Below are 23,927 nucleotides of genomic sequence, written 5' to 3'. Positions count from 1 at the left end.
GAGCCCGCGCATCCGGAGCCTGTGCTCCGCAAAGGGAGAGGCCACAACAGTGAGAGGCCCACGAACCGCAAAAAAAAAAAACCCAAAAAACAAAAAACTAAAACATATTTATCTCAAGATCTATTCCTAGTCCAAATGTATCTATACTAAGGCTGGAAGACAGAATAAGAATAAAACCAAAATGTATCTGTAAAGTAATAAAAATAATTTGATTGTTTTTATGCTGGAAGTATGTTTCTTATTAATATGGCACATCATTTTTCTGATCTGCTACTGCTTGGACATTCTTAAGAATATCTGTTTCAGGCTCTCATCAGTGTGCTCTATGTAAATGAAGTCCAAGAATAAAGTCAAGAGTTGCAAATTCAGGATGGGACTGTACAATAAAGTCTGGAACATCCAGCATCCTTTGTGTAATGTATTGAATGACTCTCATTGGCTAACCTGATTGGAATTTTTGTCATTGGCACGGAATCATCAACAGGAACAACTGCATTAAGTACTGACTTCTCTTCTGGGGAGGAAGGTGTATTGACTATTTCAGGTGTAAGGCTTCCAAGTTTTTGCTTTCTCTACTAAAAGCCTTGAACCTTATTCTAGGTTGTATGTATTCTTGATCTTGATGATCCTCCATATCCAAATTCACTTGGCCATTCTGAACCAGTTGCAGAAGTGCCAGAGGAATTTCTTTTCCAATCTTCTGTCAGCAATAATGCCACTTTAAAGGATTTCTAATATTAGTTGCTGAATTTCAGGTATACATGCAAAGAGAGTCACCCTTCCCTTAACAGACTCAAGAAACTGAGCATTTGTTGGGTTCGTTGTAAGGTCTCAATTCTCCATCATCTAAACTGAAACTGTTGCTTCACAGTTTAAGCAGAATCTGATATCTTGAAGCTGATTTTCTCCACTGATGCATTCAGATCGCTTACAAAAGGAATGACCCAATCTGTATCCTCCACCTGTAGATGACTTAGATTTGTCATCACCCGAAGCTCCTGAGGCTTAATTCAGAGGGACAGTCGCATGTTCCCTTGCCTCTTTGAAAAGTTCATTCACAATTTTCCCAGTAGAAGGTCGAATTATATGTAATCCACTGTACCCATGTTCACTTGAATAGAACTTTACTATGGAATGATGTGGTGGTCAGCACCTCAAACAAGTGAACATCTCCCCAATAGTGGGAAAACATTTGGGGTGGCATTTGTGGGCTTTTTTGCTGTACGCTGGCCTCTTACTGTTGTGGCCTCTCCCGTTGCGGAGCACAGGCTCCGGACGCGCAGTCTCAGCGGCCATGGCTCACAGGCCCAGCCGCTCCGCAGCACGTGGGATCCTTCCGGACCGGGGCACGAACCCGTGTCCCCTGCATCGGCAGGCGGACTTTCAACCACTGCACCAGCACAGAAGCCCTCACTTCTTTTTCTTGGGCTCCTTTTCCTTGGTACTGATCTATCCTCTTTTATTATTTATTTCAGAGAAAGTCTGTAGGTGATAAACTTTGAGTCTCCCACTACAGAAAAAGTCCTTTTATTTTTGCCTTGAATGATGGTGGGGCTGTGTATGTAATTCTAGAGTCAAAGTAATTTTTCCTATGAATTTTGAAAATTTCTCTCCCTTTGCTTCTTGTATCCAGTTTTTCAATGAGACTTAACATCTATATGATTCTCATACCTTTGTAGTTCATCTTTTTTTTTCCCTCATTGGAAGTTTTCAAGATTTCCTCCTTACCATGGCATCTGAAATTGCATCACACTAGATCTCATGTTAGTTTGAAAAAGGGATCCTAACTGGCATTTGGTGGGCCCTTTCAAACTGAAGATTCATGTTTTTCTTCAATTCTAGGATATTTCATTCTTTGAGTATAACTTCCTCTCATATTCTTTCTATTTTCTTCTTCAGAACTTTATTATTAGCTGATATTGAAAGTGTTAGATCGATGCTCTGTGTATCTTAGCTTTTAAAAAAATAAAATACTTTGCATATTTGGTGTTGTGCTATGTGATAGAAAAACATATTTACTCAGTACTCCGGGTCACACATGTACCCTTTAGCTGTGCTTATTCTAATCATTCTTGTGAGGATTTTGTTGCTTCAGAATCATGTTCAATTTTTCAGTTGATTTAAAAAAATCAGTGTGATATCCTTTTTCACCCAAGAATGCTACAGTTATTCTAAAGTCTTGCTCTGTGATCTGTTTCACTGCATGAAAGCTCCTCTATGCATTGACATCTCTTTCAAGATGTTGACTTTCTCCCAATGTTTGGTAGTTATTGGTTGGAAGCTCATCCTTTACCACAGATTCCTGTCTGATTGTTTGTATCCTCCTTGGCAAAAGGGGTATGAGATAATGTCATGGTGTGCATCAAAAGCTTGTCAGTTACTGTTGGCAGGGGGATATGCTGTGAGGTAGGGTGTTCTGGCAGCTCATCTTCTGCAAATGGGTGCTCCCTTTACCTCCTACGTGTCACCAGTCACCAGGAACACTGTCCTTTCTCTCCATCTAATGATCTTATATCCACTGCTCCTACCTGAAGGCAGATAATCCTGCTGGAATTTCTTGGCCCCAGGAGACAAGAAGGGGGAGTGTGTGTGGAATGGCTGACATGCTGTGGCATGCTGAAAAATCAGTGCGCTGTTGATGGCTCCTGAGCCCAGGGCCTCTCAGGATCCGCCCTCTCTGGGCACGGAGTGCTCCTGGGGCTGTTTTCAACTCCTATGGCAGTCTACTGCTATGCACATTTTGAGCTGTGGTTTTCTTCTCTGACCAATTTGCACCTGCCATCCTTCTTTCAGGGATTCCTCATGATTTCTGGCCCACCACGGGCTCTCCTTGTTGTCCAGGATGATTATGAATTTATTTACTTATTTTTATATGTTTTCTGTTATTTCTAACCATTTGGGATGGGAGGTAGAGGCTGCAGCATGTATTCAGTTTGCAGTTTTGGACAGGAACCATCTCCCATAGCACTGTCTCTACCATAACATGCATCATGTTTGTGATAGACAGCATAATGGCCCCTCCCCCCAAAGATGTCTATGTCCTAATCCCCAGAATCTGGGCAAATGTTATACCTACACTCTAAATTTACACAATGTTATATGTCAAATTTATTTAGTTAAAAATGTTATGTTATATGGCAAGGGAGAATTGAGATTGTGGATGGAATTAAAGTTGTTAATCAACTGACCTGAGAATAGGATGATTACCTCGGATTATCCAGGTAGGCCCAGTGTAATCACAAGGGTACTTAGGGCTTCCCTGGTGGTGCAGTGGTTGAGAGTCTGCCTGCCGATGCAGGGGACACAGGTTCGTGCCCCGGTCCAGGGAGATCCCACATGCCACGGAGCGGCTGGGCCCGTGAGCCATGGCTGCTGAGCCTGCGCGTCCGGAGCCTGTGCTCCGCAACGGGAGAGGCCACAACGGTGAGAGGCCCGCGTACCGCAAAAAAACAAAACAAAACAAAAAAACAAAAAACAAGGGTACTTAAATGGGGAAGATGGCAGCAGAATCAGTGTCAGAGTGATGTGATGTGAGAAAGACTCAATCAGTCACTGCTGGCTGTGAAGATGGAAGGGGCCATGAGCCAGGGAAGCAGGCAGCCTCTCGAAGCTGGAAAAGACAAGAAAACAGATTCTCCCCTGGAGCCTCCTGAAAGTAACAAAGCCCCCCCGACACCTTAATATTTAGCCCAGTGAGATCTAGTTTGGACTTCTGATCTTCAGAACTATAAGATAATAAATACGTGTTGTTTCAAGCAACTGTTTGGTGTAATTTGTTACAGAAGAAATAGGAAGCAAATACAATGCTGAGATGTGATTACTGGAGTCTCTCTTCCACCACACTGCCAGCTCTTGAGAACAAGAGCCATACTGTTGTCGCCGGTATTTACCCGGAACCCAGCACAGGACCTCGCACGTAGTCAGTGCTCAGTAAATATTGGTTGAACGAATGAAAGAATGAAAGGCTGCTCTGAATTGGAGGTTCTACAGAGGCTCTGAGATTCCAAGGCGGGCTCTGCCTTTCCCCTTCCCCTGGTTCTGGAGACCCTAATCCCTCTGATCTCGCTTGTCTCTTGTTTTCACTTAGCAGGTTTTATTGCTATTCCATTTGCAGCTTCTTCCCTTGCTGTGGACCATTTCTCTCGTCTCTTCAGCCCTGCGTGTAGGCAGAATTGAGATGGAAGACACTTGGCACATAAGTACCTGACTTTACCGACAGGCCTTCCCTGGGTTATGCCTGAAACAGTGACTTTTTCTTCCTCTCCGAGATTCTGCCTGCTTTTTTCTCTTCTCCATAGCTGCCTCCATTCACATTTCCAGTCAGGCTTTTGCTGTTTTCCCACCAGCTTGAATGGGGAATGTAGTTTTCATCTCATCTTTTCCTTTCTGTGTTCTGAATTAAGCACAAGGCCAATCTTTCTTATAGCTCTTCTTAACCCCCTTCTCAGATGATTCCATGGGTTTCCAGGCTGGATAATGAAAAGAATTAAAGGCACCCTCAGGTGACCTCAGGTTTTCTAAAAAGCCACTCAGGGAATCCCTCAATGTATTTTGTGCAGAACTGCAAATTCCTCTTGGGCTGGGTGACCATAGCTGCTGTTGGGTCACTGAAATATCGTTATTTTGTGGCTTTTCAGCCAGCCATTCTCAGGCTCTGCCTTCTCTGATTTCGCACTGAACTCGGCTTCTGCCTCTCCAGCTTTCCCTCTGTGCGCCTCACATTCAGTCTCTCCTGGAACCAGGCAGGATGCTTGGTCACGGTCCAAAGCAGAGTCCTCATGCCAGATCTCCTCCAGTACTGCTTATTTGTCCCATATGTTTGATTTTGGTGACTCGATCAATGCCTAGACCAGTCTTTTGTGGCTCAGTCTGGCAGCAGAGCCAAGAGACATGGTATGTGGTTACTAACATAGAAAGCACTGCCTCTGACTACTCAGTCCTGGGACTGAGGGGGCCAGGTGCACAGACAAACTAGTGCAAACTCTTTCACCAAAATCTGTTTTTGGAGGTAATATATGCACCTCTTCATTCCCTTCCATTGTGCCCCCCTCCCTAGCTGCCTTCCTGATCCATGAAGATACCTAGTTGAGGAAACAAAGAAATCATCCAATTTCACCCTCCCTACCCACAATGCAATTTCAAGTGTGAAATTTTCATTATGGAAGAATCCTTCGGTTTCGGTTATCCGATCTGCTGCAGGAGTCTGTAGCACCAGAGTGGTGAGGTCCAGATCAGAGACAATGGCTCATGTCCTAAAGATGAACTTCTGTTCCCCCATGGGCAACAGTCCAGGGGATTGCATGCTCCAAGGCAGCAGAAACAAGCAAGCTTTGGACCAGGATGCTGAAGTTTGTATTCTCCGGTAGCTGATTTTGTCATTCTTGTATGAAGATACCCTCTCTTTCCTTCTCTCCATTCCTGCTGCCTAAGTTATAACCAGCACACCTTCCCTTACCCCTTTGGTAACAAGCATTTTGCAGATGCTACCCCAGGGAACTTAGGGGTGGCAGGGAAGCTACCAGTGACAGCCGCTTACAACTCATTTTCCTCCTCACACAATAACATGGGGCTGAAACCTGATGCATATTTCTGATTTTAGGTGGAGTGTTATTCCTGCGGAATAAAACTCAGAAGAGTTCTTGTCAATTAAGAGCGTGATGTCATGGTATTTCTTTGAGGAACATATTTTCATTCATGGTAACATGAAATTATGCAGTAGCAAGCCCTGCATATTATATTACTTTCTAAGGCCAATTTTTTTTGAAATGGCATTGCATGCCTTTTTAATAAAGATAATAATTCTTTAAGAGGTGAATTTGAAATTCAAACTTTAAAGAGTCCTTAGATTTAATTTTTAAAACAATGTTTAGCTCTTTAATCCTCCTGGAATTTAATGTGTGTGGTGTAAGGGAAGGAACTTAGTTTTTTTCAGATGGACAGCTAGTTGTCCCCAAACTATTGAACTCACTTTTTTTATACCATTAAAATAAATTTTATCATGGATAGTAAAAAAAAAAAAATCCCCATGTAATCTTGGTTGTTTCTGTCAATATTTGTCTATCTCTTTGTCAGTATCATGCTGCTTTGGTTACAGTGGCTTTATAGGACATTTTGTTATCTGGTAGGGCAAGTCCCCTCTAAGTGCCTCTTATTCTTTTTTTTCCCTCAAAGTTTCTTGGCAGTGCTCATATGTTTAGTCTTCCAGAGGAATTTAAGAATCAACTTGTCAAGTTCCAAAATCTTCCCATTGAAATTCTGATGGAAATTGCATTAAATTGACATCATTATCATACTGAATCTTCTCATCAGGAACATGTTATCTTTCAATTACTTAGGTCATTTCTAATGTCCTTAAAGTTCTCCAGTTTTCTTCATATATATATATGGCATATTTCTCAAAATGTTCTAGGTTCTCTCTTTTTCTGTTATGGTGAATGGATAATTTTTTTCCCTTTCAGACTTTAAGTTTTTGCAAAGGTTTTGTTTTAGTCCAGGTCCTTATGGTAGCACTTTACAGAAATACACTCAAACTAACTTAGGGAAAAAAAAAAAGGGGTGGGGTGGGGAAAATTCTTTGGAAGGTGGCCAAGGCCTCCCCTGCAGGCCAAGGGCAGAAAGGGGAGTGGGCCTCACACAGGGCTGGAAAAAAGAACTGCTTGGTCTCTTCTTGTTGCTTCTCTCAGGAGATGGTTTCCTCTTCCTCTGTAGTTCAGCTTTCTTTGCTGCTCTTTGTTGCCCTTTTACATTCAAGGGGATGCAGAACAAATATGGCTATAGGAGCTACCCACATGAATGGTGAAAAATGATGTGGGCTGGAGAGGCACCCCTGAAATTGATTTCAAAGCACTACAATGTCAGAAACATCAAAAGAATCTGTCTCTTCTTGTCTAAAAAGGATAGAACTAGCAGGAACAGTATGGGAGAACCCGCCCTCCCGGGTTCCAGGGGATTGATAAACAGGGACTGACAATCATCACCCTTATGGGATTAATAATTCAACAAAAATATATTGAAACCTACTGTAGAGCACAGGGAATTCTACTCAATGCTCTGTGGTGACCTAAATGAGAAGGAAATCCAAAAAAGAGGGGATATACGTACAGGTATAGCTGACTCACTTTGCTGTACAGGGTAAACTAACACAATATTGTAAAGCAACTATACTCCAATTAAAAAATATATATATATATCGAGGTCCTACTTTTACTTCATATTTGTATACTGCTTCGCTGATCATGACGTGCTTCCTCGTAGTCCCTTTCACTGCCTTTTAGGCTCTGGGCTCAGACCACACAAAGTATGCCATAGTCGCCAAACTGTGTGCTTTAGTGGCATAACTTGCCATTTCAACTAATTTGTCTTCAGAAAAGAAGATCCTTCAAATTTTGCAACTTGGGATAAAGATGACTATGACCTTATTCCTTATTCCTACTCTCAACTGGCTTACGATTCATTTTGAAAATAAATCAGAAAATTGGGCACGACATTAAAAAAACCCAACCAACCAGCCAAACAAACCCTCCTTGAAAACAAGAAATTCTGTTAAGAGACATTATTCTTAATCTAATGCTGTAGTCGATGTCTGTTATTTGACCGGGAGCCAGGTGAAAGCTACAACGGGAACTTGGCAGTGTCAGCAATATCGGTTACTAATTGAACGACCTTCCCAAGTAACCTAAGCTTTGTGAATCCGTTTTCTCATTTTCAAACCCGAAACAATAACAACTTTTAAATTCAGGTGTTAGAAAACAAAGTAAAAACAACAACAACAACAAAAAAAAACAAAGGACGAGGTGCACGTGGAGGGCTAACAATCGCTGATGAGAGAGCCCGATATTGATGAAGGAAAAAAGAAAAGCGAGTCTGGAGCGAGATTAAGTAAAAACTGTCAAAAGAAACCCCAGAAATGGCACCTCCGCCAGCTCCAGCTCCAGCTCTTTCACACAGATGTCAGAAAAAGTCCCTCCATGGCGGACACGCTCTCCTTTAATTGAAAAAGGAGTGTTCATTTTGGACGAGTCTTTTTCTTACTAACAGAAAATTCCTCTTCTCTAAACTTTGCTTCCCCGCCCAGTCTGCAAACAAGGAGTCAGATTTTCCTCACTGGCTCGGAGGAGCACCGCCGAGCTCAGCGGGCGACTCAGGACGTGCGGAGCCCACAACTGGGCGCGGTCGACGGAGGCTCAACTTGCAGCAGTGGTCTGGGCTCAAGCAGCTGCCACCGCAGAAGGTCCGCCCTCGAAAGAACCAGCGGGCACCGCCCCCATCCGACACGTTCGCACGACTTAGGGCGTGGTTTCCGGCAGCGGAGGCCTGCTTTACGGCCGTCCCTCCCGCACGCCTTTCTTCCGGGGCGGGACTTCCTGTTCATAATTGATAGGCGTCGGGCTGCAGAGCTGGTGGCAGGATTATACAGGAAGGTCAGTCTGGCAGGCCAGACCTTATGCTCCTTGAAAGGGCACCAAGGAGGAGCTCTTACTCGCCCTCTTTTTTGTTTTTTTCCTCTCCGCGAGGCCTCGGTTTGCGCGGACGTCTTGGACTTTTGGCACTACCACCCACCTGAAGCTCTTCCGCTTCCTCTTTGCTCAGGCTCCGCCCCCAGCGTCCTGTGGCCATGACTACCGCCCCGCGGGACTCCCTGGTATGGAAGCTCGCTGGGCTGCTGCGTGAGTCTGGTGAGTAGACTTCCGGTTGGGCTGGGGCGAGGTGGGGTACTTCCTACCTTCCAGAGACACGCCCCGTAAGAGTCATGGGGTTACAGCTGTTTAGGGTTACGAGGGTTTGGGTGTCGAAGAATTCATTCCTTTACTCCTCTGGGGTTTGTTCGCTCTGTTGTCCTTTGTCTTTGACAGTCTAGACCTTAGCCATCCTTCGAGGCCAAACTCCAGTGCCACTTCCTTCATGCGTTCTCTGATACTCTCAGAGGGAAGTGTTGGTTACTTGGCCGTAAGCCCCTTGAGACCAAGGACTGGTCATAATCATCGTTCTGTGGCAAAGCACTAAGTTTAGCATAATTAAAAGCACGAGATTTGAAGTCAGACCCACCTGGGTTGGAATCCCAACTCTTTCAAACTTGACCAAATTGTTTGTTTTCTGAGCCTTAGTTTTCCTCACCAGCAGAACGACATAATGATTGTACTTATCTCAAAGGTTGCTATGGGGATTAATTTTAATTCACATAAAGCATTTAGAACAACGATTGCATACATAGTAAGTGCTCAAAATTGGTAGTAATTATTATAATTTCTTTCCTCGGAGCCTGGGCACCGTGGAGCCATAGTCGTTGTTCAGTAATAGATGGCATTAGTTGTGGTAGAACAAGTCCTGGCTTTGAGATCAGATGGACAACTTCCTACCAGCTGTATGATCTCAATCGAGATTCTTCTTTGAAGTCCAATTTCCTTATTTGTAAGAGAGTGTTAACAGTGCTTCTTAGGAGATTCTGATGACATTTAAATGAAATAACATATGTCTGGCACATATTACTCAATGTTAGCTGCCTTCCATCACTCTGCACTCCTATTGATGGTATCTGTGGAATCTCTATAGCATTTTTACTTTCTGGCTTGTAGTATTAACTGTGCACATGTCTTATCTCCGCTTGTAGACTGGGAGGCTCTTTGAGGGTGGGGAGAGTCCTTGAACCTTGTCTGTATCTATCCTCAGTGTTTAGTACATAGAAAATCCTTCATACAAGGTTGTAGGATTTGATAATTTATTCAGCAGAAATCTGACTTGGTTCCAGGGGTTAGGGCTCATGGTGTGTGTGTGTGCGTGTGCACGCGTGCACATGCAGGGACATAAGTGACTAAAGAGGTAGCAGGAGGGAGAGTGTTGCAGTGATGGAATAGATTTGTATTTTGATTGTAGTGGTGGTTACAGGAATCTACATGTAGCAAAATAGCATAGATCTATATATACACATTGTACCAATGCCAATTTCCTGGTTTTAATATTGTACTCCATATAAAATATAACCATTGGGGATTACACTTTAAAGGTATGAGGGACCTGTCTGTACTATTTCTGCAAAATCCTTCTAGTCAATCCTTATTTTTTCAAAAAACTTAAAAAAAATTATCTTTGCCTATCTTGTAGTTGTACTTTTTTAGTTGCAGTAATGAATACCAAAGATGCCCTCAAGGATGAGAGTCTCATTGGAGAAAGCAGTTTTAACATGGAGAGCAATAACAATACCTTAGTGCTATAGAGTGGTTATTTCCATGACACGCATTTTAGTGTTGTTTGAAAGTTTCTGTAAGTGCACATGTTACTTTTGCAATCAGAAAAAAAATACAGATAAAAGCAATCAACGTTAATGTAAAATGAGTGATTATGGGGAAAAGTTCAGCTGTGTTGTGTGTTGAGAAGGCTTCCTGGAGAGAAGGTACGTCTCAAGCTGGGCGGAGTGGAAGGGGGTGTGTCAGAAAATGAGGAAGCTGGGAACCAAGTCGACTGTATTTCCAGCACTGTGAGTAGGCCTGGCTCTTTTGAGCAGAAGATGCAGGAAAATTTAGGAAAGTTGGAGTCTTGTAGCGAAGCCGTCTGCTATATCAGGCTGAAAAGTTAGGAGTTTCTGAAGATAGAGGAGAGCCGTTGAAGACTTTTGAGCAAGGAAGAGGTAAAAAATTTGATCCTGTAGTGGAGGATCGACAGTATGAGTTGGAGTGGGTGTATCCTGGGGTCACAAGTCTTAGAATAAAAGGAAAGAGCCTTTTCTTATGTGCTCCTCCTGTCTGCCCCTCTCCCTGCAGGGGATGTGGTCCTGTCTGGCTGTAGCACCCTGAGCCTGCTCACTGCCACACTGCAGCAGCTGAACCACGTATTTGAGCTGCACCTGGGGCCATGGGGCCCTGGCCAGACAGGCTTTGTGGCTCTGCCTTCTCACCCCGCCGACACCCCCGTCATCCTCCAGCTTCAGTTCCTCTTCGATGTGCTGCAGAAAACGCTTTCACTCAAGGTTCTGGGGTGGGAATGGGGTAGGATATACAAAAAGCCCAAAAGAGCAGTGGAGGCAAGGCTGGGGGTACGACATGAGTGCACGAAGCCTGCAGGGCCCAGATTCAGATGAGATGAGAGCTTTGCTTGGCCGTGCTAGGGAAGAGAGGCCAAGGAAAGGGACATGTGCTGGACCTCAGTGACCTGAGTGTTTTTTGTTTGTTTGTTTTTGTTTTTAGCTGGTCCATGTCCCAGGTCTTGGCCTCCCAGGGCCCATCAAAATCTTTCCATTCAAGTCCCTTCGGCAGCTGGAGGTATGGGGTGTTGGGGGATGTCGGTGCACAAAACCCAGCTTGAGCAGCCATTTGGGGCAGAGAAAGAGATGTGGCCTCTTTTGGTGGGGTGTGGGGGGCAGACCTGAGTGCGCTGGTTGCTCTGCAGTGATGTGCCACCCACTCTCTTCCACTTAATGCTGCCCTGAACCATAGGTGGCTTCGTCATCTTTTCCTGCCTCCCTGTTGGGAGGTGGGGATGAGACCTCTGTCTTCTGTGAAGTTCAGTCTTCCTCCCTCCCTCCCTTCCCTTGGCCCAGCTCCGAGGTGTCCCCCTCCACTGCCTCCATGGCCTCCGTGCCATCTATTCCCAGCTGGAGACCCTGATTTGCAGCAGGAGCCTCCAGGCATTAGAGGTGAGGAGGGTGAGGGGTGAACGTGGACGCCTTGTCCTGAGGGACGTGGAGGACCAAGCTCTGGGGTTCCCCCTTCTCTGCAGCCTTCCCTGCCTCCTGCCTCCCGCCTCCCACCTCCCTCTGGACCCAGTGTCCTTGCTCTCTCTGCTGTGTTCCCGCAGCACCCTGTGCCTGTCCATATGTTTACAGTCACACCTAGCATATTGTATGCAATATCCTCATGTCTGCCTCCCCGCTCTGCCCACAGTGAACTCCTTGGGGACAGGGCCCTGGGCTTTCTTTAAGTCTTCATCTTCAGACCAAGCTCAGTGTATAAAGAGTGAATGAACGGCCAGCTGATAGAGCGTGGTCTTGGCATGGTAGGGAGGGGAGAGTGGAGGTAACAGCACCTGCCTGCCTGCGCAGGAGCTCCTTTCAGCCTGCGGTGCTGACCTCTGCTCCGCCCTGCCCTGGCTGGCTCTGCTGTCTGCCGACTTCAGCTACAACACTCTGACTGCCTTAGACAGCTCCCTGGTGAGTGAGCCTCAGAAGGGGCTTTGGGGAACGGGGAACGACAGGGATGGGTCCTCAGGGAGGAGGGCCAGTTGGCTGCCTGGGGGCGTCGCATTTTCCACTTGCTTTTCCCATCCCCCCTCAGCGTCTCTTGTCAGCTCTGCGCTTCTTGAACCTGAGCCACAATCAGGTCCAGGACTGTGAGGGTTTCCTGATGGTGAGTAGGAACAGCCTGGCTGAGCGGGTGCCACTGGGGCCGCTGATTGTTCTGCTCTGACCCTCTCTCCTGACTCCTTTTGCTCCCACCCTGCCCTTGCCCCCGCCCCCAGGCCCTTAACCCCCTCGGAGCCACATTCTGGGAGGTGGTGCTGTTTAGAGGCACAGATGCCAGCATAAGACAAAGCAGTGTTCAGATCTCAACTCCTAACCCTGTGTGATTTGGGACAAATTAGTTAGTCTCTCAGTTTTTTTATCTGTAAAGTGCACATCCTAGGAGTACCTACTTTCATAGTATTAAAATGATTGTGAACGGTATCTGATGTTACTTAGCCCAGTGCCTAGCTCAGAAAAGGGTAGCTTTCGTGGTGAGGATGAAGAACACTTCTCCCATGTCTCCCTGTCAGAGATAAAGCTGGATACTAGTTAAAATGGTAATAAACTATTTGTGATATTTAATTAGTAGTAAAACTATTTTAATCAGTAATGAGCTATTCAGCGTGAACTGAACTCAAGTTTGATTTGTGCATCGGTGGGCGTTTTCCACGGAGAGTGAGCTAGTGGGAAGCGGGACGGTGGGGGGCTTGAACAGATTCTCTCCTTGACCAAACTCTAGGCGGGTTCCTAGAGTCAGGGAAGCGGAAATTTACGAAAAGCAGGAAACGGGCATTGGTCTGTGTGAAACCTGTCTGGTTTGCTAACTGGCACTTTTCAAAGTCCCATGGAGGCTGGGAGACCTGGGCCCTATCTTCAGGCGTTGTCTGGAGCAAACTAAATCCTTCTGGCAGCCTTGAGTTTTTCTGGGCAGCAGTGTAAGGGGGCTGGAGTTGTCATTCTGGAGCTATCAGAAACTGGTAGATTTGTGCAAGCCTTAATGTGGGGGGAGGTGGGGGGGATGAAATCATTTGTGCTGACAGTCTTCAGTCTTTATAGGCCAAGGTTGAGGCCTAGTCGAGAAGAGGGTTCAGAGGAGCCTGACCAGAGTTTGGTCAAGGAGAGAATCTTCCTCACCCCCACCCCCTCCCAGGACTTGTCTGAGCTCTGCCATCTGGACGTCTCCTATAACCATCTGCGTCTGGTGCCGAGAATGGGACCCTCGGGGGCTGCTCTGGGGACCCTGATACTGCGAGGCAATGAGCTCCAGAGCCTGCACGGTGAGTGGGGGAGGTGGGGGGGCCAGGCTGCAGGGGAGGGCGGGGCAGACGTGGAGGGGAACGGCGGCAGTGTGAGACTCAGGGCGGCCTGGGACCCGTGTGCCCCCAGAGCCTCTCATGCGGCCTTCGGGCAGGTCTGAGGTGCCCAGGCTGGCCTTTCTGCTGTGGCCTCCACCCCCTGCCCCCCACCCCCTCCACCCTCGCTCACCTGCATGCCCCTCCTCCCCTCTCACCTCTGCCCCAGGCCTGGAGCAGCTGCGGAACCTGCGGCACCTGGATGTGGCCTACAACCTGCTGGAAAGACACAGGGAGCTGTCGCCGCTGTGGCTGCTGGTTGAGCTCCGCAAGGTGAGGACCCAGGAGCTAACTTTGCACCCCTCCTTCCTTCCCTCCCTCCCCCCCATGCTGAGTCGCTCAGCATCCCTCCTCACACAGGGGCGCCCAAGGCCTGCCTCAGCCTCCTCTTCCTGTCCCCAGCTCTGCCTGGAGGGGAACCCTTTGTGGTTCCACCCTGAGCACCGAGCGGCCACCGCCCGGTGCTTGTCACCCCGTGCCAGGGACGCTGCTGCTGGGGTGAGTGGTCTTCCCGCGTCTGCTCTGCCTTCCCTTTCCTGCCCAGGCCTCCCCAGCCCCTGCACCCTCTTGCCTCTCCACCCCCATCCCTAGGCTAGGGACCAAGGCCTCGGACCCCCTGCGTATCATGCTGTTCCCCCTCGCCGACCCTGCTGGTGCTTACAGGGCTGGGAGGACCCCCAGCCCTGGCTTGGGGCTCCCCAGGGCGTGTGCTCCCCACTGACACTACCCTCCCCTTTTATCTTCACTCAGTTCCTTCTTGACGGGAAGGCCTTGTCACTGACTGATTTTCAGGTTCGTGTGGTGGGAATGATGGCCGGATCGATTTGGGAGGATGTGAAGGGAGGGCACTGGCTGAGGGAAAGAGAGGGCTGTGCGGGAGGGGGCCGCCTGCTCAGCTGGCGAGCGGGTCCCGTCTCTCAGCGAGCTCGGGCGGGACAGAGGTTCTCCCTGGCTCCGACCTCTTTCTCCTTTCTGTTGCCCCACACCAGACCTCCCCATCCTCAGGCCTTGGCCCCATGGCCCCACCTCTGCCCTGGCCGGTGGGGAGTACCACGGAAACCTCTGGCGGCCCTGACTGGAGTGATAGCCCCTCGTCGGGGGGCGTTGTGGCCCAGCCCCCGGTTCGTAAGGTTAAGGTAAATGGTGTCCTAGGCTGCCTCGTGCCCGGGGTTGGGTGCCTCAATGGCGGCTCTGGTTGGCTGATGCACTGGGAGTAACTAAGGACTTATCCTTGCCTGTGGGTGGGTATTTGGGGCAGGTTGGGTGGCAGGCCCCTGGCTTTCATAGAACGTGCTCCCTCTACCCAACCTCAGAGCCGAGTCCGTGTGAGGCGGGCGAGTATCTCGGAACCCAGTGATACGGACCCGGAGCCCCGGACTCTGGACCCCTCCCCGGCTGGTGAGTCAGCCCAGCGCCAGCCCCCCTGCCCCCGTCCAGCGCGCTCCAGTCTTCTGGCCGGGAGGACGTGTATTTCTGGTGGGGTGGGGCACTGTGAGGGGCCTCGTGGTCCTTCCTCTTTCCTTTTAGTCTGGGGAAAGGAGAAGAGACGGCTCCTGGGCAGCACTTCCCAGAGGGTTTTTCAAAGAACACTGTTTTTGTTGGGTGTCAGAGGTCAGGTGATGAAAGGATTCCGAGGCCTGATCAGTCTGGGAACAGCTGTGTTAAACGAGAGTTAAGTAGTTTCTTCAGGCCGTCTCAGGACCTTACATGTGCTGCTCGGTCTGTCCCGTCTCCCAAAGCAGCAGGTGCTGCGCGCTTCTGAGTCGCATGTGACCACAGTGTCCCACAGAAGGCCCTTTGGGACGTGCTCCCTCTGACCTGGCTCTCCCCCTGCCGTCGCAGTCCCTTTTACTTCACCCTGAGGGGCACGCTCAGAAGAGGCCGGGGCCGCCGGGCACCGTGGCGGTCCGGGCTCGCTAAGCTGCGCTCCCCCGCCTGCCCAGGGCGGTTTGTGCAGCAGCACCGGGAGCTGGAGCTCATGAACAGCTTCCGGGACCGCTTTGGCCGTGACTGGCTGCAGTACAGGAATCACCCGCAGGCCTCCGGGACCCCTGCCCTCGGCACCCTGCGTCCAGGCGCCCCGAGCCCAGAGACTGTGTGCAGCCCTCCGCCCCCTGAGACAGAGTCTGCACAGGATGAGGCAGAGGAGGTCGGGGTGGAGCCGGAGCCGCGGGAGGAAGAGGAGGGAGGGCAAGAGGACGAGGAGGAGGGGCGGCAGCCAAGCGGAGTGGAGGGTGAGTGCTCGGAGGGCGCGGAGGCCGGGGCCGGTGGTGGGGCGCGTCTGGGAGGTAGGAGACCCCAGGTGTGGGGTGGCTGGCCCCTTCGGGACGGACGGCCACCCCACGGGGCGCAGAGTCTTGGCTGCCTGTCTCTCCTTACACGGTCCCTCTCTCGGTCTCTCCTCAGTGGAGCTCTGCCGCCCCATGTTGGTGTGTCCCCTGGAGGGGCCCGAGGGCTTGCGGGGCAGGGAATGCTTTCTCTGGGTCACTGCTGGCCACCTGTTGGAGGTGGAGCTCCAAGCAGCTCGAACCCTGGAACGGCTTGAGCTCCAGAGTCTGGAAGCAGCTGAGATAGAGGCTGAGACCCAGACCCAGAGTGAGCCAGTGCCCGAGGTGAGCGATGGGAGCCGGGCTTCTGGAAGCGGTGCTGGGCTTCCTCGGGAGCTGACTCTGACAGCACGGCGTCGGGTGCCAGGCACTGGGCGGCGTGCTTCCCATACTCTCTCTCTGAGCTTAGAGCCTCGGAGGGGCGCTGAGCGGGGCAAGGTGGGCGCCAGGCGGCTTGGGAGGCTGGGCTGAAGAGCAGAGCTTCTGGGCTGGAGCGTGGCGGTCAGCAAGAGCATTGTGACGGAGTCCAGAGCTCTGTTTTCCTCCACGCTCTCAGTATAACCCTCATCCCTCCGACCCCCTCTTCCCGCACAGGGCTCAGATCCACGCCCTGGGGGCCCCGTCCTTGTTCTCCGCTTCTCCTACATCTGCCCCGAGCGGCAGTTGCGTCGCTATGTGGTGCTGGAGCCAGATGCCCAGGCCGCTGTCCAGGTGACGGGGCCTGGCGTGGGGCCCAGGAGGCTGCGGGAAGTTGGAAGCCCTAGGGCTGGGGTCCTGCTCACAGCGCTGTTTGGCCCCCCGCCCTGTTTCAGGAGCTGCTGGCTGTGTTGACCCCAGCAGCCACCTTGGGGAAACATCAGCTTGGGGAGGCGAGGGACCCACCCGGCAGCAGACTCCAGTGTCTGCGCTGTGGCCACGAGTTCAAGCCAGAGGAGCCCAGGTCGGGACTGGACGGTGAGGAAGGCTGGAGGCCTCTGTTCCGGAAGACAGGTACCAGCCCTGCCCTTGACCTCCCTACCCACGCGCCTCCTGCCGCTTCAGGGAAAATGGTTTTGAGGTGGGAGTGGGAAGGGGGAGCCCTAGGGCAGAAAGGAACGGGGGCCAACTTTTCTGCCTGGAGGAAAAATTAAAACCAAACAAAAGAAAGAAAGAAAAGAAGAAATTACATCCTTTTTTCTCCCTTAAAGTCAGGAAATACAGTCTCTGTAACTGCTTAAACATACCCATTAATTTTTCATGACTTGGAGCCTTTCCCTCCTTCTTTTGACTAATATGTCAGAAACTACATAAAACCTACTGAGTCCCCACTGCAGTGCCGGGTTGTCTGGCCGCTGAGTAGGACGCTGTGGGAGTTGGCCTAGACGGTCCTTCCCTGACTGACCTCGTGAGCTACTTGATACCGAGTAGTGCCTCGTGGCATCTCTTCACATCCTGTTCGCTGAGACGAGAGGTTTTTCCATTACAGACCAGTCAAAGAGCCATGTCTTTGAAGACACTGAAGAAGAAAGACATATGCTTGGTAACACCTGCGTTGGAATGTATGATTTTTATTAGTCACTTTCCCCTTCGTGGCAGCAGCTGGAGCAGGGGTTTAAAGTTTATTCAGAAAGTTGAGCCCTCTCCATGCCCCACCCTGAATTTGCCCTGGCAGCTGCAGGCCCCCAGCACAGCGTGTGCGACGGAAAGAGCCCCACGCTGTCCCCGACCCGTCTGTACACCGTGGGTCACGTGGCCCTGGGGGTCCTTTCGGTGGGGGCATTCGTCATGAACATTCCTGTGTGCTCCATTCTCCTTTGATTTGAGCCTCAGTCACCTCGTCTGAGCAAAGAAGAGAACGGACTTGCCCCATGACGTTAGGAGGTTTAAAAGTGACAAAACGGCACCAGGCACAGTTGCCTGGCACAGAACCAAGGACCTCCACAAATGGTAGCTGCCGCTATGGCCCTCCAGCCATGTGGTCTTGGGCAGGGTCCGTCAGTCATATGATCTTTGCTTTCCTCACTTGCACAACGGGCTCAGGAGAGTTTTGATACAACGTCAAAGGGTCTAGCACGTCCCCAGTGCGTTGTAGCTGCTCAAAGAATGTTTCCTGTCTCATCGCTGATCTGTGTCCTGGAATCTTGACCCGATTCCATTCCCTCGTCCTGACCACCCTCTAAGATAGATACCGTCATCATCCCCATCTCACAGATGAGGCACCAGGCACAGAGTGCTTAGGTGACTTGTCAGAGTTGCTTAGATGACAGCCTTCAAGTAATGGAGCCTGGAATCGGACCCTTATCTGTTGATTTGGGGCTTTCAGACATCAAGTACATGCCCAGCCCAAGGCTGTGGGAGGGGCCCAGAGCAGGGCCTGGCTGAGTTTGGCCCTCTCTGAGACAGCCTGAGATGAGAAGGCAGGGCGTATTGAGGTTGTGGGCTTGCTCATCCCTCGCTGGGGCGGGGAAAGCCTGGTCAGCATCCGCTCCTGCAGAGGGCATCAGGTGGGTTGGGAGCGCCGGAGCTAGCGTGTGAAGCTGAAGATGGGGGAGTGCGGAGGGAGCGCTGTGAGCCCAGCGAGGGGGTGCGGTGCTGTGTGTGTGGTTCACGGGACTGTGCCCATCCTCCTTCCAGAATCGCCTGCTGTGTGTCCAAACTGTGGTAGTGATCACGTGGTTCTCCTGTCCCCTGGAACCCCCAGTGGGAAACGGAGACAGGGAGAGCAATCGCCGGCCCCCTCGCGGTCCCCGAGCCCCATCCATGGCCCTCCTGGCCACAGTGCCTACAGCACCAGGGCCGGCAGTGCCCCATCTCAGGCACCGGCCTCCCGTGACCGCCACAGTTGGAGCCTCAGCCCCCGTGAGTCTAGGCGAACAGAGACGGGGGGGGGGGGCGTGTTCAGGGGAGGGGCGCTGGAGCCAGGGTGGCGGGGGCAGGCTGACGGCCCACCGCTTGCCCCCAGCCCCTGAGCGCTGTGGCCTCCGCTCTGTGGACCACCGACTCCGGCTCTTCCTGGACGTCGAGGTGTTCACCGATGCCCAAGAGGAGTTCCAGTGCTGCCTCAAGGTCTGTGCCAGCCTGGCTGTGCCCTGTGCCCGCAACTGACCAGGGTGCCCGCCTGTTTCCACCACAGCGAAGTGTGTCCAGGCGGTTGCGCTGGAGCCTCCAGGTCTGGCTTCTGGTTTAAACTCCGGCAGCTGCTCTCAGTGTGGCTGCGGACATGTTTCTTGGTGTTTGAGTCTCCGTTGTCTCCCCTCTACCACAGGGAGGGCACTGCCTCCCGCACGGGGTGTGGAGCATGTGTGAGAGCCGTTGTCTGCAGGCTGCCTGGTGCAGCCCCTGGCGCTTAGTAAATGGGGTCTCCGGCCATTATTGTATATCCGCCACACCATCAGACCCTCTCTGTGGAGCTCTGAGCAGTTGCAGGACACTAAGGATCTGGAGTACCTCGGTCTTGCCCTCCATCTTCTCTTCTGGTGCGAGGAACAGCCAGTCATGACGCGGTGTGGAATCAGGCTCAGGCCATAGAGGGGCATCTGATCCAGCCTGTGTGGGCCAGGGAAGCTTCCCCTTCCTTTGGTGATGGCTAAACCAAGTCTTGAAGGATGAGTTACAGAGGAGGGAGGAAAAGAATGTTCTAGGAAGAGGAAGCAGCAAATGCATGGAGGCCTGAGAGAGTAGCTAGTGGGGAGAACTGGCCGTGACTGGGACAGCCACGGGGTGGGGGTCCTGAGAGGAGTCTGAACAGGCAGGCAGGGGTCATTCAGGAGCATTGTCCTGTGTCGGCCACGGAGTTTGGACCTGAACCTGAGTCTTGCGGGAGCCACTGCAGGCCTTGGAAGCAGGGGAGCGGCAATTGGTTTTTTGTTTGGGCGCAGTTGTTCTGTCAGAGGGTGGATTGGAGGGGGCGAGATGACAGGCAGGGAGGCCTGCTGAGAGCCTGCCGTGGGTCTGAGTGCAGGCGGGGCTGTGGGATAGAGAGCAAGGCCAATGGAGAGCCTGGGATGGAAGCGCAGTGTCACAGGTAGCTCAGCCCTCAGCCTGGCAGCCGCCTCTCTAGTTCTCTCTGTTTCACATCAACTTCCTCTTCCCCTTAGGTGCCACTGGTGTTGGCAGGGCACCCTGGGGAGTTTCTGTGTCTCGCGGTTGTGTCTGACCACAGGCTCTACGTGTTGAAGGTGACGGGGGAGATCCGGTGAGTGAGCGGGGCCGCGGCCAGGGAGGGGTCCGTCCGTCTGCTCTCGCTCATTCCTGCCGCTCTGCTTTCACTGTCTCCACAGCGGGCCTCCGGCTGGCTGGCTGCAGCCGACCCTGGCCATTCCCCTGCAGGATCTGAGTAGCATAGAGCTGGGCCTGGCAGGACAGAGCCTGCGGCTGGAGTGGGCGGCCGGTGCAGGTGTCTGTGTCCTGCTGCCCCGAGATGCCAGGCACTGCCGGGCCTTCCTGGAGGAGCTTACGGGTGAGAGAGGGAAGGGGGAGGAGGGAGGGTGGGGTGGGGGCCAAGGGCCACAGCGCCAGCTCTGGTGCCCGCAGTGGAGACAGCCGGGTAACGGGACCCATCCCTCTTGGAAGTTCCGCAGTGCGGAGGATGGGAAGGTGATGCAAGGTTGGGGTGGAAGAGATGGAGTCTTTGAGGGCTCCCTGTCCCTGGCTGGCTCTGTCCAGATGTCTTGCAGTCTCTTCCCCCCACCCGGAGGAGCAGCGTCAGCGCCACGGAGGAGGAGGTGACCCCGAAGCATCGGCTCTGGTGAGTCGATAAGGAGGCTGAGGCCCAGATGGCCGCCCCTGGAGCGCAGGCCCTCTCTGCACAAGCCCCCGCTTGGACCCTGAGCGCCCATGCCTCCTGACCCGAGCCTGGCCTTCTCCCCACCCTACCCCGTCGTGGTACTTCCCATCCCCTGGCTGACCACTCCTTCCTGGGCCTGCCGCCTTCTCCCCAGGCCGTTGCTAGAGACAGACCCTTCCTTGGAGCCTCTCCGGTTCTTCTATCTTCGGGCATTCCTGGTTGAAGGTGAGGCCACCGCCCCAGCCCCCCAGCCCCCCAGTGCCTCTCCGTGCCTTTGTAGCAATTCTCAGTGCTGGGATGTGGACTTCCCACCCAAATAACAGCCTCGGTGTTCCCGGCCCCTCTGGGAGGGGCCAGGAGGTGCCCTGGGGCGTCCGTGGCTCAGAGACCTTTGCTTCTGGGCCCAGATCGTCTGGGGTCTGCTCCACCTCTTCCTTGTGGTGAAGATGAGAACCGGTCCTTTCCGACAGCGAGGTGGGGTGGTCGGGCAGGTCCCCTTTGCCTTGGGCCTCAGCGGTCTTGGAGGCTGGAGATCCCTGGCGTTTGGGAAAGGGGGGGCCTTGGCCCCCAGAGGCACAGGCCGCATTGTGGCTGCCTCAGTGTGGTCACTCCTCTTTTGAGCAGCGCTGGGACGCTGCCCGGGGGATCTGGGCTCTTCCATGGCCTTTTCCTCCGGGCCTCACCCTGCCTCTTTCCTTCCAGGGCCTTCTACCTGCCCTGTGTCCCTGTTGCTGACTCTGTCCACCCTGTACCTGTTAGAGGAGGACCCTATAGGGTCCCAGGCAGAGCCCCCTCTTCCGGCGTCATCAGGCGAAGCCTCTGAGAAGGCCCCACCCCCCGGGCCAGGCCCTTCAGTGCACGTCAGGGAGCAGCAGCCACTCAGCAGCCTGAGCTCCGTGCTGCTCTACCGCGTGGCCCCGGAGCACCTGCGGCTGGTCTTCTACGACGAGGTGTGGGAGCGTGTGAGAGGGAGAGGGGCAGTGTGTGTGTGTGTGTCGGGCTGTATGGAACTTAGCACGGGCAGTCAGGGTAGGGGGGAACACAGAGGATTAGGGTGCAGGGAACCGGGAGGCTGTCACAGGGGGTTTGGACAGTAGGGAGGGGGGCAGTTGTAGGCAGCGGAAACACCCTGGACTTGAAGCCCAGCCTTGTGTTAGCCGGGAGGCCCCACTGAAGCACCCGGCTACTTGGGGTTCGTGTCTGATGGGGCCCGTGTGCCAGCCGTGTGATCTTTACAGCCTCCACGTGAGGAGGTACTACGATTATTAGTCCAGTTACAGTTGAGGACACTGAGGCTTGTCCTGGGATGTTAACCAACATGCCCAGGTCACAAGGGGCAGAGCCAGGACTGAAGCCCAGGCAGTTCCTTGGAATTGACTCCAGAACTGATGATATTCTGGAAACAGGGAGGATGAAAGAAACCAGGTGGTAAGCGCGAAAGCCCTTTTGGGGCCTTCAGTCAAGGCTGATTGGGTTCCGTTTAAAAAACTCGGAGTCAGGATCTTTTATGGGGAGTGACACAGGCTTGGGGATGAGAAAAGGCCGTGAACCAGGGAGGAGCAGTGGGTCCTCCTGAGGCCTTCCCTGCCTCCCCTGCTCTGGTGTGGGCCTTGTGAGTCTTACCTCACTGCTGGTTGTCTGCCAGGTGTCCCGGCTGGAGAGCTTCTGGGCACTCCATGTTGTGTGTCCGGAGCAGCTGACGGCCCTGCTGGCCTGGATCCGGGAGCCCTGGGAGGAGTTGTTTTCCATCGGACTCCGAACTGTGACCCAAGAGGCTCTAGACCTTGTCCAGTGAGGCTGCCATGCTGGCCCCGCCCCCGGCCTCAGGAGCCACGGCTACAGATGTTCTCTCTCCAGACTCTGGCTGTGGACTTCTCTGGCCTTTGGGCACTGGTCAGCAAGGCCCCAAATGACCCACAGCTCAGGGGCAGGGTGAGAGGACTGGTCCTGCCTCCAGATGACCTGGCCCGAGGGAACGGGCTGAGTAGTCAGAAGGAATGCTTCTCCTGCACTTTTTCTCAGGTATCAATAAAGTTGTTTCCATTCCGGATGCCATGGGTGCAGTTGGATGTGTCACTCGTGAGGCCTGCTGTTCCCCTACTACTTCTAACAGAAACTGCCCCGCCCATGGCTCTTCCCCAATGGACAGGCCAAGCAACCTTGTTTGAACTGTGAGACCCCATCTTCCAACCCTGCTTTTTGCCCCCGCTGATGGGATCCAGTAGGACTCCTACCCATGGGCACCAGTCCTCAGCCAGCAGCACCTGTCATGAGGCCTGGTGTGGAAATCACTGCCTAACAAACAGCTGGGACAGTTACACTGTCACTCTCCTGAGTTTCAGCTGGGAACTAACGAGGCTCTCAGGCCATTGGCAGTGGGAGCTGAATACGAGTATGACTGGGGAGCGGGTGCGTGGAGCCGGGCTGTGGAGGGAGGGCAGGCATCTGGTGGTTCCCGTTCCTGCCTTCTTGTCAGGACTGCCTCACTCAGCCCAGGGGCGTGGTTGGGTTGACCCCACTCCTTTCCCTGTGTCTCTGTGGCTGTGGTGATCGGTTCAGGAATTCCCATGTGGCCCGGTTTGGCCTGCCGAGGCCCAGTCCTGACCTTTTGCTGGAACAGCTGAGAAAGAGGCAAGTTTCCCCCAGGAGGGCTGCTGAGAGGATGAGCCTGCAGCTGCTGGCCCTGAGGGGAGGTGGAACCATGCCGAGACAGGGAGACAGAGCTGAGAGGTGGGGCAAGCAAGGCCAAGTCTGGGTGGTGTCCTTGGGTCCACTGTGACCGCAGGCAGATAGCCCTGGAAGTTTAGGTTATGTGAGCCAGAGGGGACCCCCTCCTTTTTTCTGTTCGGCTTAAGCTAACTTGAGCCAAATATGAACTGCTGAAAGGGTCCTAACTACATACACCCCTATTCTTTTTTTTTTTTTTTTTTTTTTTTGTGCGGTACACGGGCCTCTCACTGTTGTGGCCTCTCCCGTTGCGGAGCACAGGCTCCGGACGCGCAGGCTCAGCGGCCATGGCTCACGGGCCCAGCCGCTCCGCGGCATGTGGGATCCTCCCGGACCGGGGCACGAACCCGTGTCCCCTGCATCGGCAGGCGGACTCTCAACCACTGCGCCACCAGGGAAGCCCTACACCCCTATTCTTACTTGACCCAGCCTGAGTAGGGATCTGTTTCCTGCACCCAAGAATGAACACAAGGGGAGTAGTGGCTCCCACACGTTCGTGTAGAGAGGTCCTGGTAAAAGGGCTTGGGAAGGGAGTGTGGGGACTC

General features: G+C 52.5%; 1 protein-coding gene and 1 pseudogene across 6 annotated transcripts; one reads left to right on the top strand and one right to left on the bottom strand.

Moving 5' to 3' along the window:
• Positions 1 to 365: 365 nt before the first annotated feature.
• On the bottom strand, positions 366 to 8,616 carry LOC309809334 (UBX domain-containing protein 2B-like; annotated as a pseudogene). The gene is made up of 4 exons: positions 8,560 to 8,616; positions 8,105 to 8,162; positions 778 to 1,127; positions 366 to 688 (listed from the first exon to the last, which is right to left on the bottom strand). The product of its transcript is annotated as a UBX domain-containing protein 2B-like (transcript).
• STK11IP (serine/threonine kinase 11 interacting protein) lies at positions 8,355 to 22,705 on the top strand. Of its 5 annotated transcripts, none has more exons than XM_082629903.1 (25): positions 8,355 to 8,420; positions 8,590 to 8,675; positions 10,755 to 10,960; positions 11,178 to 11,252; positions 11,531 to 11,626; positions 12,032 to 12,139; positions 12,264 to 12,335; positions 13,362 to 13,488; positions 13,733 to 13,836; positions 13,966 to 14,061; positions 14,314 to 14,355; positions 14,553 to 14,699; positions 14,877 to 14,961; positions 15,507 to 15,797; positions 15,970 to 16,175; positions 16,485 to 16,601; positions 16,703 to 16,880; positions 18,504 to 18,728; positions 18,832 to 18,935; positions 19,967 to 20,064; positions 20,150 to 20,328; positions 20,535 to 20,616; positions 20,810 to 20,880; positions 21,358 to 21,605; positions 22,301 to 22,705. In XM_082629903.1, the coding sequence occupies exons 2-25, from the start codon at positions 8,615 to 8,617 to the stop codon at positions 22,448 to 22,450; spliced, it is 3,168 nt and encodes a 1,055-aa protein (XP_082486029.1). In that variant the 5' UTR covers positions 8,355 to 8,420; positions 8,590 to 8,614; the 3' UTR covers positions 22,451 to 22,705. The 5 variants fall into 5 exon arrangements, 4 of the variants coding, with proteins under 4 accessions (XP_082486029.1, XP_082486027.1, XP_082486030.1 ...); XM_082629901.1 differs by having other exon boundaries at positions 13,924 to 14,061; XM_082629902.1 differs by having other exon boundaries at positions 8,358 to 8,420; positions 8,514 to 8,675; positions 13,924 to 14,061.
• Positions 22,706 to 23,927: the final 1,222 nt, after the last annotated feature.

This window comes from Mesoplodon mirus (genome assembly GCF_964341445.2).
Source record: "Mesoplodon mirus genome assembly, chromosome: 8".
NCBI classification, from domain to species: Eukaryota; Metazoa; Chordata; class Mammalia; order Artiodactyla; family Ziphiidae; genus Mesoplodon; species Mesoplodon mirus.
Note: the sequence above shows the minus strand (reverse complement) of the source record. Positions and strands in the feature narration are given on the sequence as shown.